The 16,860-nt window shown below is 43.2% G+C and overlaps 1 protein-coding gene across 1 annotated transcript in view; it reads right to left on the bottom strand.

The window, feature by feature from the left end:
• The window catches only part of LOC143291768 (nicastrin-like), a 40,457-nt gene that overhangs the window by 20,643 nt on the left and 2,954 nt on the right, over positions 1-16,860 (bottom strand). Inside the window, exons 3-12 of the mRNA XM_076601908.1 lie at positions 16,163-16,286; positions 13,738-13,871; positions 11,761-11,900; positions 11,016-11,267; positions 10,355-10,510; positions 8,799-9,014; positions 7,296-7,468; positions 4,060-4,270; positions 3,379-3,466; positions 1,810-1,961 (exon numbers count right to left, since the gene is read on the bottom strand). Coding sequence (XP_076458023.1) covers positions 1,810-1,961; positions 3,379-3,466; positions 4,060-4,270; positions 7,296-7,468; positions 8,799-9,014; positions 10,355-10,510; positions 11,016-11,267; positions 11,761-11,900; positions 13,738-13,871; positions 16,163-16,286 — 1,646 coding nt within the window. The remainder of the gene's footprint in view (positions 1-1,809; positions 1,962-3,378; positions 3,467-4,059; positions 4,271-7,295; positions 7,469-8,798; positions 9,015-10,354; positions 10,511-11,015; positions 11,268-11,760; positions 11,901-13,737; positions 13,872-16,162; positions 16,287-16,860) is intronic.

Genomic DNA, 16,860 nt, shown 5'->3' with positions numbered 1-16,860 from the left:
AGACAAACACATACCATAAACACACACACATACACACACATTTCACCGTGCTTCATAAGGTCTACTATTTCATCAAGCTGAAAGTTCAACGATATTCCAACTGGTCTCGGTCTAATACCATAAAATAAAGAAAGAAAAAAGTTATGCACACTCACTCACAAGCTCATAACACACACACACACACACACACACACACACTAAATCCACCACAACTGGTTGCGAAACCCGGTTTGTCACTGCGCTGCTGAACATTCTCCCTTTCCGTCAGTAGCGGGGCAGGCCTGAGTTTCAGCTAAGCTCCTCTCCGTCCACTCAGTGATGTTGTCTGCCCACTTCTTTAGCTGTCTGCCTCGTCTCCTTTTTCCTCCATACTGTTCTCTGAAGGATGGTCTAAGACCTTGTCGAATGGCCATACCATCTTTTTTTTTTTTTTTTTTTTTCCGTTGCAGTGAGAAGGTCCCATGAACTTAAGTACTTTGATTGGAAAGATGGTTCGTTCTTTAGTTTAACGTCTTTTCACTGTAAGTGATATTAGACGAGGGAAGGAAAAAAATCGAGTGGGAGGAGGGGGGTTGGTTGGGGGGGGGGGGATTACTGTGTACGCGTATGAGTAAGTGAGAAGTGTGTGTGTGTGTGTGTGTGTGTGTGTGTGTGAAAATTATTGATTTAAGTTTTGTTTAAAAAATAAACAAAAAAAACATAACAATATAACAAATTTATAATGAAAAACTAACAACTATAACAGCGAACCAACTGGACTATTTAAGAAGGAGTTGAAAAAGTCATACATTAGCAATGGACTGCTGAAGATCGTCAACACTGAAGATGATTTCAGTTCAGGGATTTGAGACTTTAACATATCGCAAGTTGGTACATGATCGGCTGTTATGTGAGCACCACAGATGCAAGAAACATTACTGACATATTTACAAAATGTTAACTCTTTCATGGCCAAGTTTCTGTGTGGAATGACTCCCCAGTGCCAAATATTTTAGATGCTCTCAGTCACAGGTTTCGGTTCATGTCAAAACAATGAACTTGTTCACTTCAAACTCGGACAGGGGGCAAAGGTTAATCATTGTTCTATTGCCGGGGAAACTGACAGCAGCTGTCAACCTTTGTTACCATGTGAAAAATGGTCTCATCCACACGACCCTCCATGTCGACAAAAGTCGCCTTTGGTGGTGCGCCGTCAACTGCAGTCGCCTATGGTGGTGAAGGAGTTAAAGTGAAGTTTCAGTTTCAGTTTCAGTCGCTCAAGGAGGCGTCACTGCGTTCGGACAAATCCATATACGCTACACCACATCTGCCAAGCAGATGCCTGACCAGCAGCGTAACCCAACGCGCTTAGTCAGGCCTTGAGAAAAAAAGAAAAAAAAGGTGAATAAATAATAGATAAGCTTACATAAATAAATAAATAAATAATAATTATAATATAAAAAAGGTAGTAGTAATAATAATAATATTAATAAAATAATAATAATAATAAATAAATAAGACAACAATGATGATAAAAAAACAAATAAATGTAAAACATCAAGACACACATTCACACATACACCCACACATGCATAACAGATATGCACCAAACATGCAGTTTCACAGATATGAAAGCACAGTCAAATACATATAAACGTACATGAGCTCCAACACACACACACACACACACACACACACCACACACCACACACATTACTCTGCACCTCCTCTACCCCCCTCCTCCACACACTCATTTCTAGTCTACGTATCGCAGCTTCCACAGCACACACACACACACAAGTGAAGACTATAACAAACGCAGCATCTTACCCAGTCAGTGTCGGTGATCTTACAGGTGTTCTTCGTGGCATTGACCACCTGCTGTCCAGTGTAGTAGGTCAACACTTGGCTGACCAGAGAGGTCACTTCGTTCGTGTGGTGACTGACCGACACATAGAATGGGTAGGGCTTCTTGTTCTTCTCTGTATTGGGGAAAATATCACATTCATATATATATATAAATATAGATATGGATATATACAGAGAGAGAGAGAGAGAGAGTTGTGTGGTGTGGTGTGATGTATATATGTGTGTTTGTGTGTGTACGCATGTGTGTTCATGCATGTGTGTGTGTGTTCATGCATGTGTGTGTTTGTGAATGCGTGTCTGCATGCATGTGTGTGTGTGTGTGTGCATGTTTGCCCCTGATCTATATGATTGTTATGTCATTATTATACCAATCAGTATATTTCTGTCTGCACAGTGCTGTGAGCCATTGGAGTTTGAGAGAGCCCTCCGCCCCAACAACATATGTGAGCACCTACATACATGAGTGTATACGTCTGTGCTTTTGTGTGTGTAAAAAGAACAAGAGAGACTATAGGAGTGTCCAAACAAAGGCACTAATTATTAGCACCATTATCATCATCATTATCATTTATCATCACTATCATTATCATCATCATTACAATCATCATTATCATCAAGAGCCACATACTCAGCACGTTGTCAGGACCAATGGTGGCGATGAACAGTTATCATCATCATCATCATCACCACCATCATTACAATCATCATTATCATCACCACCATCACCATTATCATCAAGAGCCACATACTCAGCACGTCAGCGTTGTCAGGGCCGATGGTGGCGTTGAACAGTTATCATCATCATCATCATCATCATCATCACCACCACCATCATTACAATCATCATTATCATCAAGAGCCACATACTCAGCACGTTGTCAGGACCAATGGTGGCGATGAACAGTTATCATCATCATCATCATCACCACCATCATTACAATCATCATTATCATCAAGAGCCACATACTCAGCACGTCAGCGTTGTCAGGGCCGATGGTGGCGTTGAACAGTTATCATCATCATCATCATCATCAACATCATCATCACCACCATCATTACAATCATCATTATCATCAAGAGCCACATACTCAGCGCGTCAGCGTTGTCAGGGCCAATGGTGGCGTTGAACAGTTATCATCATCATCATCGTCATCACCACCATCATTACAATCATCATTATCATCAAGAGCCACATACTCAGCACGTCAGCGTTGTCAGGGCCGATGGTGGCGTTGAACAGTTATCATCATCATCATCATCATCATCATCATCATCACCACCATCATTACAATCATCGCTATCATCAAGAGCCACATACTCAGCACGTCAGCGTTGTCAGGGCCGATGGTGGCGTTGAACAGTTATCATCATCATCATCACCACCATCATTACAATCATCATTATCATTAAGAGCCACATACTCAGCGCGTCAGCGTTGTCAGGGCCGATGGTGGCGTTGAACAGTTATCATCATCATCATCATTATCATCATCATCATTACAATCATCGCTATCATCAAGAGCCACATACTCAGCACGTCAGCGTTGTCAGGGCCGATGGTGGCGTTGAACAGTTCACAGTGAGGGCTGTGCAGAAAGCAGTACAGCATGTGGTTCACCTGGAACGTGTACATACACACGTCAGTGCACACACACATACAAAGAGGTATGTACACACACACACACACACACACCTATCCACCACACATGGCCTAGAGGTAACGCCTGGAGGTGATGGCCTAGAGGTAACGCGTCCGCCTAGGAAGCGAGAGAATCTGAGCACGCTGGTTCGAATCACGGTTCAGCCACCGATATTTTCTCCCCCTCCACTAGACCTTGAGTGGTGGTCTGGATGCTAGTCATTCGGATGAGACGATAAACCAAGGTCCCGTGTGCAGCATGCACTTAGCGCACGTAAAAGAACCCACGGCAACAAAAGGGTTGTTCCTGGCAAAATTCTGTAGAAAAATCCACATAGATAGGAAAAACAAATAAAACTGCATGCAGGAAAAAAAAAAAAAAAAATTGGTGGCGCTGTAGTGTAGCGACGCGCTCTTCCTGGGGAGAGCAGCCCGAATTTCACACAGAGAAATCTGTTGTGATAAAAAAAAATACAAATACAAACAAATACACACCACAGTATCATTCAAAACACAGGCAACCACACACCCCTCCCCCCCACCCCCCCCAATCCTCTCCCAACAGTCCTCACCTCTTCAATCTCAGCGGTAAGCTTGTCCCGCTGTTCAGGGTTCGGTTCTCGGGACGTGGCGGCCCAGAAGAGGTAGCGAGCTAATGCGGTGGCCAGTGCCGTGATGCGGCGTGACTGTGTGGTGTTGGCGTTGTACCACTCCGTTTCGTTCAGGTCACTGTCGTAGTCTGCCTGGATCTGGGCTGGCAGGTCTAGTCGGCTGTTGTAGTACCTGGCGAAATAAACAGCATGGGGGTTGTATGTCGTTTTGTTGTGTGTGTGTGTGTGTGTGTGTGTATTTGTTTGTATTTGTATTTCTTTTTATCACAACAGATTTCTCTGTGTGAAATTCGGGCTGCTCTCCCCAGGGAGAGCGCGTCGCTATACTACAGCGCCACCCATTTTTTTGGTATTTTTTCCTGCGTGCAGTTTTATTTGTTTTTCCTATCGAAGTGGATTTTCCTTCAGAATTTTGCCAGGAACAACCCTATTGTTGCTGTGGGTTATTTTACGTGCGCTAAGTGCATGCTGCACACGGGACCTCGGTTTATCGTCTCATCCGAATGACTAGCGCCCAGACCACCACTCAAGGTCTAGTGGAGGGGGAGAAAATATCAGCGGCTGAGCCGTGAATCGAACCAGCGCACTCAGATTCTCTCGCTTCCTAGGCGGATGCATTACCTCTAGGCCATCACTCTGTGTGTGTGTGTGTGTGACTGTGTGTGTGTGTGTCTAGTCAGTAAGTGTAGTGCCTGGTGAAATAAACAGCATGGCGTTTGTAGTTGTTTCATTCATCTGTTTATTCAGTGTGTGTGTGTGTGTGTGTGTGTGTGTGTGACGCCTGGTCGAGTCAACTGTTGTAGTACCTGATCAAACATTGCTTGGAATTTGACTGTACTTGTTTTATCTGTTCATATATCCAGTTATTCTGTGTGTGTGTGTGTGTGTGTGTGTGTGTGTGTGTGTGTGTGTGTGTCTGTGTGATGGCAAGTCCAGTCAGCTGTAGTAGAACCTGGTGAAATATACAGCATGGGGTCTGTAACTGTATTGTTTATTTGTTTATTTATTCTGTGTGTGTGTGTGTGTGTGTGTGTGTGTGCGCGCGCGTGTGTGCGTGCGTGTACTCATGTGCTCATGTGTGTTCCTAAACATCCTATGTATCAGTGACCATTTTCACTCATTGGAGTGGGTTTAAACTGCCACATGCAAGTGAAAAATAGACATAAAATACTCCTAGAGTGTGAGCACTTTGATTTGTATCTGCACAAGATTCAGCCCTGTATAAATTCATAAACCACAACTATAAGGCATAACAGGATGAAAGAGGCCAAACTCCGCATCTTCAACTCCAATGTGAAGTCAATTCTGCTCTACGGATGCGAGGCATGGCGGACAACACAGACGATGCAGCAGAAGATTCAGACATTCTTCAACACCTGTCTGAGGCGCATCTACAAGATCCGATGGCAGAGAGAAGATCCGAAACGAAGATCTGTGGGAGCGAGCGGGACAGGAACCAGTGGCCAAGCAGATACTACGGAGGAAGCGGGGCTGGATCGGACACACCCTCAGGAAGCCAGCGTCCAGCATCACACGCCTAGCCCTGACCTGGAACCCGCAGGGAATGAGGAGGAGAGGCCAGCCTCGCAACAGCTGGAGGCGAGATACCGAGGCAGAGCTGAAGCAGCAAGGGACCAACTGGACTGGAATGGCCAGAACAGCCCAGAACAGAGTGCGATGGCGAGGGGTCGTCGATGGTCTATGCTCCACCAGGAGCGATGGGCAAAATGAAATGATAAGGCATAACGCTCAACTTATAATAAAGAAGACAGAAATACAAAAAAAAATTAGCCATATGAAGAGCACAGGATCAGGAGTCAAGATGGCTGCCGGAAAAAAAGGAAGCTAGTCAGGGATACAGAGGGGAGGTAATCTACTTCCGGGAGGTTATCAGCCGTAGCTACTTTCGTTTTCTCCGCATAGGCGGATAGTAGTTTGCACAGGACAGGAATCGGACTCCCTGCCGGAGTCTGCACTAGTGGGTCATGGTGAAATATGTGTAGTTAAATAAAGATTTACATAAGCTTACAGCTGAGCTATCATTATTATGCAAGTCACAGAGGCTATCTACCTGTTGGTAATGCTGTTTGTAGTCTGTGACGATGAATGAGTGGAGGGTCTATCATTATCATCATTATCACCATGATTATCATTAATATCATTATTATCATCATTACCATAATTATTGTTATCAAGCTGGATGACAAAGCCACCCATCCTGTTGGTGAAGGTGTGTTTGTGGTCAGTGACGACGAACGAGGGCAGGGTCTATCATTATCATTACCAAAATTATCATCATTATCATCATCATTATTGTTGGTAAGCTATGTGACAGGGTGGCCCAACCTGTTGGTGAAGCTGTGTTTGTGGTCAGAGACGACAAACGATGTGACAGGCTATCATTATCATCATTATCATCACCATTATCATCATTATCACCCCACCTGTTGGTGAAGCTGTGTTTGTGGTCGGTGATGGCAAACGATGTGACAGGCTATCATTATCATCATTATCATCACCATTATCATCATTATCACCCCACCTGTTGGTGAAGCTGTGTTTGTGGTCAGAGACGACAACGATAAACGATGTGACAGGCTATCATTATCATCATCATTATCATCACCATTATCATAATTATCACCCCACCTGTTGGTTAAGCTGTGTTTGTGGTCGGTGACAACGAAGGAGGGGAAGGTCTACCATTATTATCATCTTCTTCTTCTTCTTCTGCATTCACTCGTATGTACACGAGTGGGCTTTTACATGTATGACCATTTTTACCCCGCCATGTAGGCAGCCATACTCCGTTTTCAGGGGTGTGCATGCTGGGTATGTTCTTGTTTCCATAACCCACTGAACGCTGACATGGATTACAGGATCTTTAACGTGCGTATTCGATCTTCTGCTTGCATATACACACGAAGGGGGTTCAGGCACTAGCAGGTCTGCACATATGTTGACCTGGGAGATCGTAAAAATCTCCACCCTTTACCCACCAGGCGCCGTCACCATGATTCGAACCCGGGACCCTCAGATTGACAGTCCAACGCTTTAACCACTCGGCTATTGCGCCCATCATTATTATCATCACCATTATTGTAACCCCACCTGCTGGTGACACTGTGTTTGTAGTCAGTGACGACAAACGATGTGACAGTCTATTGTTATCATCATCATCATCATAATCACCCAACCTGTTGGTGAAGCTGTGTTTGTGGTCGGTGACGACGAAGGAGGGCAGGGTCTCGTTGCCCATGGCCATCAGGAATCGCTGCAGGGAGGCGGGAGGGAGGGGAAGAGACACATCGCTCTCCTGGAAACGTGTGCTGCTCGCAGCGCCAAACTCCGTCAGTTTGTCAGTCAGGTTCTGCACATAACATGTCCGTGTGTGCACAGTGTCACATCAACAGAATCCCTTTTATATCTCATGAAATCCCACAATGTAATGGTAATAGTAATAATCATAACAACAACAACAATAGCAACACTGATAATAATAACAATAATAATAATAACAGTAATAATGATGATATTGTTTTTTCTTTTTTTAAGGTTTAGGGCAGTGAATTCATAACATAATCCCAAAATGTAATAGTAATAATCATAACAACAACAGCAATAGCAACAATGATAATAATAACAATAATATTAACAGTCATAATAATGATATTGTTGTTGTTTTTAAATGGTTCAGGGCAGTGAATTCATAACAAAATCCCACAATGTAATAGTAATAGCAATAATCATAACAACAATAACAGCAACAATGATAATAATAACAATAATAATAATGTAATAATAATAATGATATTGTTATTCAAAAAAGGGCTTGGGGCAGTGAATTCATAACATAATCCCACAATGTAATAATAATAGTAACAATCAGAACAACAACGATAATAACAACCATAATAATAATGTAATAATAATTATACTTTTTTTTTTTTTTAAAAGGTTTTGGGCAGCAAATTCATAACACATCCACGGTTTCTAGATCTCAGTATAGGAAGGCTTGGCCCAATCCTCTCCTTACACCACTTGAACCTTTCTCCACCGAAGTCAGATACCTGTTCATACCTGGGTGTGTGAGATAAACAGAGCAAGTGCCTTCCTTTCCCCAAGGACATAACACCATGCTGAAACAATGCCTCACACCCTGATGACGGTTTGTTTAACTCTCTCCATACGAACGGCGAAAGAGACGACGTTAACATCGTTTCACCCCAATTACCATCATCAAAATATTGCAAGCGGAAGGCTCTTATACTGAAGACGTGAATGTTGATAAAGAATACCACAATTCTGACGACGGAAGCTAAAGGTTGGGTCATTCAAACACCCACTGGACATCCGAGGGGTCTGTGTAGAGGAGAAGAGAGGACTGGCCGTACTGAGTGAGTGAAAGTGTGTCTTAAAATGATTTTTCATTCCCTGGTTAAACGATGTCTTTGCTTCATACCCAAAAAAACAAAATCCAGCCAAATCTTGAATCTAAACTTTACAAATTGTGACTTCACTCGCTAAAAAGAAACAATGTGTCTTACTTTTTGACACGCAAACAAAATTAGATCTGTTAAAGGGGGAACAAAACCTTTGTCTTGTAAAGCGTTCTTCACTCACAGAATTCTGAACTCTCATGCGCAGACACACACAAAAAACAAAAAGAAAAAATGCGTCCCCCCCCCCATCCCCCCCACCTTAGTATCATTCCAAACGGAGGGATCCACATGCAGCCACAGGCTGTCCTCATCCTGTCTCATTCCCACTTGGCTCAGTTCCACAAACTGTGCGATATGAGTCAGGTTGATCTTCTGCACGTAGCGCATGCGGCTCTTGGCGTTGAAGTTTACAGGGAAGCGACCTGCCTGCATCTCGTACAGCATCCGACTGGAGCCAATGTAGTCAAATGCTTCCTGCAAATCAAACCAACACAATGTGTCTCCCTTCAATCCACTTACCTTGCAGCTGACACCATTTGTAAGATATTAATCAAGTTATATCAAACCCCTTCAGTGCTGGGGGGAAAATAGTAGAAAGTGGTGTTTCAAATCATAAAACAATATCAAAAACAATAAGCCCCAAACTGAGAAAATGGTCTGGAGATATACAACTCTAGATAAACTGTGTGAATTTTCAGCCTTCCAGAATTATTTCCCTTCTCATCACATCATCAGTGACATCACTATGCATCTATGTGATACGTGTTGCGGCACTCAAGGGGTTTAAAGTAAAACTAGTGTAATAAAATGTTCTGAAATAGCTTAATATGTAACAACAATATTTCATATACCTTCATGAACAGCTTACAATTTTTAAGCAATAATATTTTGAACTTTTGTGAATAGTTCAGAACAAGTAGGAAATTGATTTTTCAGAATATTCACGAATAGTTTAGAGCAAGTAAATAACAGAATTTAAAAACTTTTATGAACAGTCTAGAGCAAGAAAGCAATCGATATGACTGGGTCACAATCCTGGTCTCGCCCTTTTTCCCCAAGTTTGACAGGAAAATCAAACGTCAAGTCATTCAAGATGATAAACTGAGGTCCCTGTGCATGTAACATGCACTTGGCGTACTTAAAAAGAACCCATAGCAACCCAAAGTGTTGCCCCCCAGCAAAATTCTGTGGTATAAATCCACTCTGATTAGAACACGTATGTGTGTGTGTCCACTCAAGGCCTGACTGAAACCTGTTGAGTTTTTCTGCTGGTCAGGCATCTGCCTTGCAGATCTGGTGTGGTGTGTATGGATCTGCCCAAACACAGAGACACCTTTAGAAACTGAAACCAAACCTGCAAAGGGCCACCACTGCATTGGACAAGGGAGGTAACCACCACCACCACTACCAACACTCTCTTCTTGCCCCTTCCTCTCTTGTTGAAAGCGGAGTTTTGATCTAGACTCGCACAGCAAGTTTTGGTACAGTAAAATATCAAAGCGCATGTGATTATTCTGGAAACGTGAGGTCAAAGTGTTTGTGACATGTTGGCGTAAACGTGATGTAAAAGTACACGTGATGTATTGGTGTGTCTTGAAAACTGATGCTGCAGATGAGAAAGGGGCAGAGAGTCAGAAGCATATCTGTTATACTTTCTACGTGATCAAGGCAGAGTTTGGAATAAAGTTACTTATGTTCATTTTGCATTTCTGGCATGTTTCGTTGTGCAGAAAAACATGGATCTGAACCATGAGACACTCGCCACTACGGCGTTCAAACTTTCATCGTAACAACCCCCCCACCGCCCAACTCACCCCCTGAAAGAAGGTGAACATGACGTCCTTGTCATCAGGTCCCAGGGCGTCACGCACCGACCACAGTGCCTTGGCCGTGGCCAACAGCGTGACGATTCCCGTCACTGTGCTGTCACTGCTAGGGTACTCGTTGTGGAACAGGCTCATCGAGTCCATCTGCACCACACACACATTGCAACATCAATGATGATGATATAGTGTACTGTTACTGCTGGGGTACTTGTGGAACAGGCTCATTGAGTCCATCTGCACCACACACACATTGCAACATCAATGATGATGATATGGTGTACTGTTACTGCTGGGGTACTTGTGTAACAGGCTCATTGAGTCCATCTGCACCACATATACATTGCAACATCAATGATGATGATATGGTGTACTGTCAATGCTGGGGTACTCATTGTGGAACAGGCTCATTAAGTCCATCTGCACCACACACATACATTGCAACATCAATGATGATGATATAGTGTACTGTTACTGCTGGGGTACTTGTGGAACAGGCTCATTGAGTCCATCTGCACCACACACACATTGCAACATCAATGATGATGATATGGTGTACTGTTAATGCTGGGGTACTCATTGTACTCATTTAATATACTTGTCCCACGGACAACTTAAAGTCACCTGGGAATTTCTAACCCTGCACACTCACCCTGGTGGCCACGACAATGACGGATTTCTCCGGGCGCGTTTCGTTGTTGGGGAGCGCCTTGAGTGTGGTCACCACGTTCTTGTCGCCCAGCGGGTCGCAGAAGACAAAGGGGTTGAGGTTGGTAATGAGGTTGGAGCGTCGAACACAGGTCTGTGTGTCCTTGGCCGCCGTCATGGCCGACACCAGCTGAATGGCGCACAGGGGGTACGTCCTCGCCACGCCTCCAATCGGCTTGTTGAAGCGCTCCCAGCACTGAAAACAAAGATAAAAATATGATGAAGTACAAAAGATAAACATATAATGAAGTGAAAGTTATGTGCAAAGTAAAAGGTCAAAATAAAACAAGAACAAAAATGGCCATGCTCTGTGAACCTGCGCCTCCCAGACCCCCCACCCCCCACACACATGCGCACTGACATAAGCATGCAAATTTTTATGTACACGGACACAGGCACACGCATACATACACGCACACATGCATACATGTACGCACACACACACACATGCATACATCCCCCCACCCCCCATCCCCTTATCCCCCACCCCCCACACACACATGCACGCACACACACACATACACTCACGCACACGCACACAGACACACATGCATGCATCCCCCCCCCCCAACACACACACACACACTCCCCCTCCACTCCCCCCCCACACACACACACACTCCCCCTCCACTCCCCCACCACCACACACACACACTCCCCCTCCACCCCCCCCCACCCCCCACACACACCTTGTTGAGGACAGTGTTCACGTCAGACTGTTCAGTCAGCGAGAAGATGGGAACGCCCAGATTCTCGAACATAAACCCATTGCCCGCAGGGTTCCACTGTAACCGCTTGCACCCCTCCTCCTCTGTGTTCTTGTAGTACCCTGAAGCAGATACCCTGGGGGTAAAACGTGCTGGCTGGGGGATTTGGGGGGGTGGGGGTGGGGGTGAGGGGATGTGTGGGGGGTGAATAGGGTACGGGGGGGTCTGGCGTGTGGGAGGTGGGTGTATGTGTGTTGGTGTGTATGTGTGCCTGCCCACTTGATTGTTTGTTTGTTTGTGTGTGTGTGTGTGTGTGTGTGTGCACACGCGCAGGCTTGCGTGTATGTGTGTGTATACACACACTAGAGTGTGTGTATGTGTGTGAGGGATGGAGGGGGGTGTGTGTAGGGGTGTATTCATATGTGTGTGTGTGTGTGTGTGTGTGTGTGTGTGTGTGTGTGTGTAAGCATTTCAAACTGCCAAGTAAACATCCCCATGTGTATATCATGTGTAACCATGTGCAAGTGTGGATATGTGTCCCAACACAAAAACATTTTCAAGAATACACACATTTACGCATGTGTGAAAGATGTATGTGTAAATCAAAAGAACAAGGCCACACGCATGATACATGTGTATGCATACATTAACTCTGGCTATGCTGGTTCCAAGCCTGCAAGCAAAACGAGGAGGATTGAACGAGGGGCTAACGACCCTTCTCTGTGGCTCTGTAATCTCTGTGGCTGCCTTCACCTCTACACTCCATCTCGCTCACTACGATCAGCTTCGGATTCATTCCACTTACGCATACCCAGATTCAAACTCTCGACTGTTGGCCGCCGTTCTTTCTCTGTCTCTGAACCTTGCAAATGGAATGAACTTCCTCTTTCGCTTCGTCAAGTCTCCACACTCAGCTCTTTCAAGTCTGGCCTTAAAACCCAAAATAGCCTCCCTTCCCTGCCTCTTCCTTGTCTTCAGTTTCTCCAGTTTTAGAGTTATGCGTGCGTGAGAATGACTGGTGCGAAAGCGCTTAGATTTGTCTATGCACAAGATTCAGCGCTATTTAAGTACCATTATTATTATTATTAAAAAATAACACCCCTACTACAAAAACACCCCGGGGACAATTGGGGACTGGCGAAGGACGGATCAACAGCAGGAGGCTGCATGACGCCAGTCAGTGAAGGCCACACTCTGGAAGCTGGAAGGAGGAAGGTGGGAGAACGGTTAAGACGCTCATCTGCCAATACAGAGTCTGGGTTCAAATCCTGCTCTTGCCCTTTTCTCTCAAGCTTTGCTGGAAAACAAAACTTAGCGTCTATTTGTATTTGTATTTCTTTTTATCACAACAGATTTCTCTGTGTGAAATTCGGGCTGCTCTCCCCAGGGAGAGCGCGTCGCTATACTACAGCGCCACCCTTTTTTTTTTTTTTTTTTTTTTCCTGCGTGCAGTTTTATTTGTTTTTCCTATCGAAGTGGATTTTTCTACAGAATTTTGCCAGGAACAACCCTTTTGTTGCCGTGGGTTCTTTTACGTGCGCTAAGTGCACGCTGCACACGGGACCTCGGTTTATCGTCTCATCCGAATGACTAGCGCCCAGACCACCACTCAAGGTTAGGGAAAAAGCCGCTTGTCCCATCCACCCAGTGATAAAAAACAACAACAAAACAAAAACGATGAAAAATTAATAATAATACCAATCGAACTTTACATAGCGCCTTCCAACGCTCAAGGCGCTTCACAGTAACAGCAAAAAGTAATACCTAAGAAACAATAGTACGGTATGGTGTATAACGCAAACAGATAACAAGTAACACCACACTCACACATACAAATAGGCACACGCACTCACACACACGCACATCCACACACACACACACACGCACACACACACACACACATACTCACACTCTCACAGGCACACAGGCAACTCCACACACACTCTCTTCTCCACTGACCGTAAGCATCGTTGGGACAGGAAGAGTCCACAGAGAATCCCCCTTTCTCCTGGAAGAGGTCAGAGGTCAGGTTCACGCTGATCACCACGATGCCATTCACACGTCCAGACTGCGTCAAGTTGCGGACATTTTCTCTGTCAGACAGGCACTTTGGATAAACAGTCAGTCAGTGTCAGGCACCATGGATAATCAGTCGGTGCGTGCCAGGCACCATGGATAATCAGTCAGTCAGTGCCAGGCACCATGGATAATCAGTCAGTCAGTGCCAGGCACCATGGATAATCAGTCAGTCAGTGTCAGGCACCATGGATAATCAGTCAATCAATGTCAGGCAACATGGATAACAAACAGTGAAGCAGAAATCAAGTGCTGAGTGGAGATTTTGGTAATATACATGAATAATCAAGTACTGTACTGAAATCTGAATGAAATGTTGAATGTGAAATATATATGGAAGCTCCTTACTTCAACCTGAGTTGCACCAAGTCTATGCACAATTACACAGCATAATACTTCCCACAAAAATAAATTCACTCATGTCTAATCCATGAAAAAACATATTTATCTGTCTATCTATTTATCTATCTATCTATCTATCTATCTCTCTCTTTCTAAAAATATACATATATATGTATCTAAATCTCTCTTTCTCTCGCTCTCTCTCTCCCTCTCTCTTGTGTGTGGCTGAGTTTGACAAGGACAGTAGCAGAAATTTGTAGAAAGGGGAAGAAGGGGGTTATAGAAATCTTAAGGTGTTTACGTAAGTTAGGCTCGATAGATTCATATATATTTTGGAAACTTTTTGATACTCAAATAGAACCAATGATAACATACAGTGCCGAAATTTGGGGACTTTCTGATAACAAAGATTTAGAAAAAGTACATACATTAGCTATTAAACGTTTTTTAAATGTTCCATTACATGCTTCAAATACTGTATTATATGGAGAAAGTGGTAGATACCCATTATACATTAAATCATGTGTGAAATGTATAAAATATTGGTTAAAATTAATAAGGCTACCCACATCGAGATTATGTAAGCAGGCGTATGAAATGTTAGTAAATGAACATGAGAGAGGGAAGGAAAACTGGGTATATTTTGTAAAGAAGACATTAACTGTAAATGGATTTGGGATTGTGTGGATGTGTCAGGGAGTTGGATGTGTAGAAGGATTTGTTTCAGAATTCAAAGATAGGCTAATTGCTTCATATAAACAGAATTGGCACGGTAAAATGGAAAGCACTGAGAAATATAGATGGTTTTATAGTTTTAAAAGTATATTTCAAACAGAAAAATATATCACAGTCGTGACAAACAAGTGGCACCGAACAAGTCTCGCCAGATTTAGAACGAGAACGATTGGTTTGAATGCTTATGAAAAGTGGTTTCAGACTGAGCCCTCGTTACTCTCCCCTTGTCCGATGTGCGGGCATTCAAGGGAGGATGAGTTACATTTTTTGTTTAGTTGTAAAGCTTATGACGATATTCGAGAAAAATGTGTTGTATTTAAAACAAATTCAGCAAAGTATGAAGATATTTTTGGAGTGCTTAATTTAAATCAGGAAACTTCACTACAGTCACTTGCAAAATATATTGCAGAAGCGAATAACATGCGACGAAAAAAAACTCAACAATAATAAAATAGTATCAGGTGTTGCTCATTGTGAAAAGTGAAATCTGTGTTGTCACTCTCATATGGAAAATATTATGTTATACATTTATATATGTTTTTGTTTTTATTTCTCACTACATGCCATTACTTTGAATGGATGGTCGAACTGCACTTTGTTGCACAGATTGATTGATTTCGTTTTGGTTTTGGTTTTCATCAATATTATTACTATTGATGCATGTTGTTATTTGTATTATGAACCCCCATGTCATTAGGGCTGTAAAGCTATTGACATTAAAGTGTTCAGTGTTCAGTGTTCAGTGTTCTCTTGTGTGTGTGGGGGGTGGGGGGGTGGGTATTTTATTTTTACCATGCTTATGCCTTTATGTAGTATTGTATTCACATTCTATGACTTTAAGTAGCATTGTGTAGTGCATGCAATGACATATATAATGTAGTATTGTGTAGTGTAGACCCTGTTTCAGGGCGGAGGACTGGTTGAAAAAAAGCGAGCAAGTGCTTATCGATTATCCTCGAAAATAAAGAATGTGTCTTGTCTTGTCTTGTCTCTCTCTCTCTCTCTTTCTCTCTCTCTCTCTCTCTCTCTATATATATATTATTATATATATATACACATCTACAACACACCATGCATTTTTTTCTTTACACTATTACACACACCACTAGTTCAAATATTCTCCATAAAATTTTAGCCAAAATCCGAGAAAAACTCAAGTCACTGAAGCACTATGAAAATAAAATTTAAAAAAAGAAAAAAAAGAAAGGTGTGGGGTGTGTGTGTGACTCACAATGTAAAGTTGACCGTCTCCAGCACTGGAACATAGGGAGGGGTGGGCCCAGTGGTCAGAACAAAGGTCCAGTCCTCCTCTGTCTGCATGTAGTGAACCACACCTGTGTTCCCCTCCTGGGCCGCTGCCACACACAGTGCACACCTGCTCATCAGCACCTGCAGCTTCTGGTGAAGTCAGCTGCCAAGTCGGCTTTATCCCCTCTAAATTCACATGTCATGGTGTATACTGCTCAACTTTATCCTCTCTAAATTCACATGTCATCGTGTATACTGCTCAAGTCAGCTTTATCCTCTCTAAATTCATATATCACTGTGTATACTGCTCAAGTCAGCTTTATCCCCTCTAAATTCACATGTCATCGTGTATACTGCTCAAGTCAGCTTTTATCCTCTCTAAATTCACATGTCATCGTGTATACTGCTCAAGTCAGCTTTATCCTCTCTAAATTCACATGTCATCGTGTATACTGCTCAAGTCAACTTTATTATCTTAAATTCACATGTCATCGTGTATACTGCTCAAGTCAACTTTATTATCTTAAACTGACATGTCATCGTGTATACTGCTCAAGTCAACTTTATCCTCTCTAAATTCACATGTCATCGTGTATACTGCTCAAGTCAACTTTATTATCTTAAACTGACATGTCATCGTGAATACTGCTCAAGTCAACTTTATCCTCTCTAAATTCACAT

The sequence above is a fragment of the Babylonia areolata genome, chromosome 17 (genome assembly GCF_041734735.1).
Source record: "Babylonia areolata isolate BAREFJ2019XMU chromosome 17, ASM4173473v1, whole genome shotgun sequence".
Classification (NCBI taxonomy): Eukaryota; Metazoa; Mollusca; class Gastropoda; order Neogastropoda; family Buccinidae; genus Babylonia; species Babylonia areolata.
Note: the sequence above shows the minus strand (reverse complement) of the source record. Positions and strands in the feature narration are given on the sequence as shown.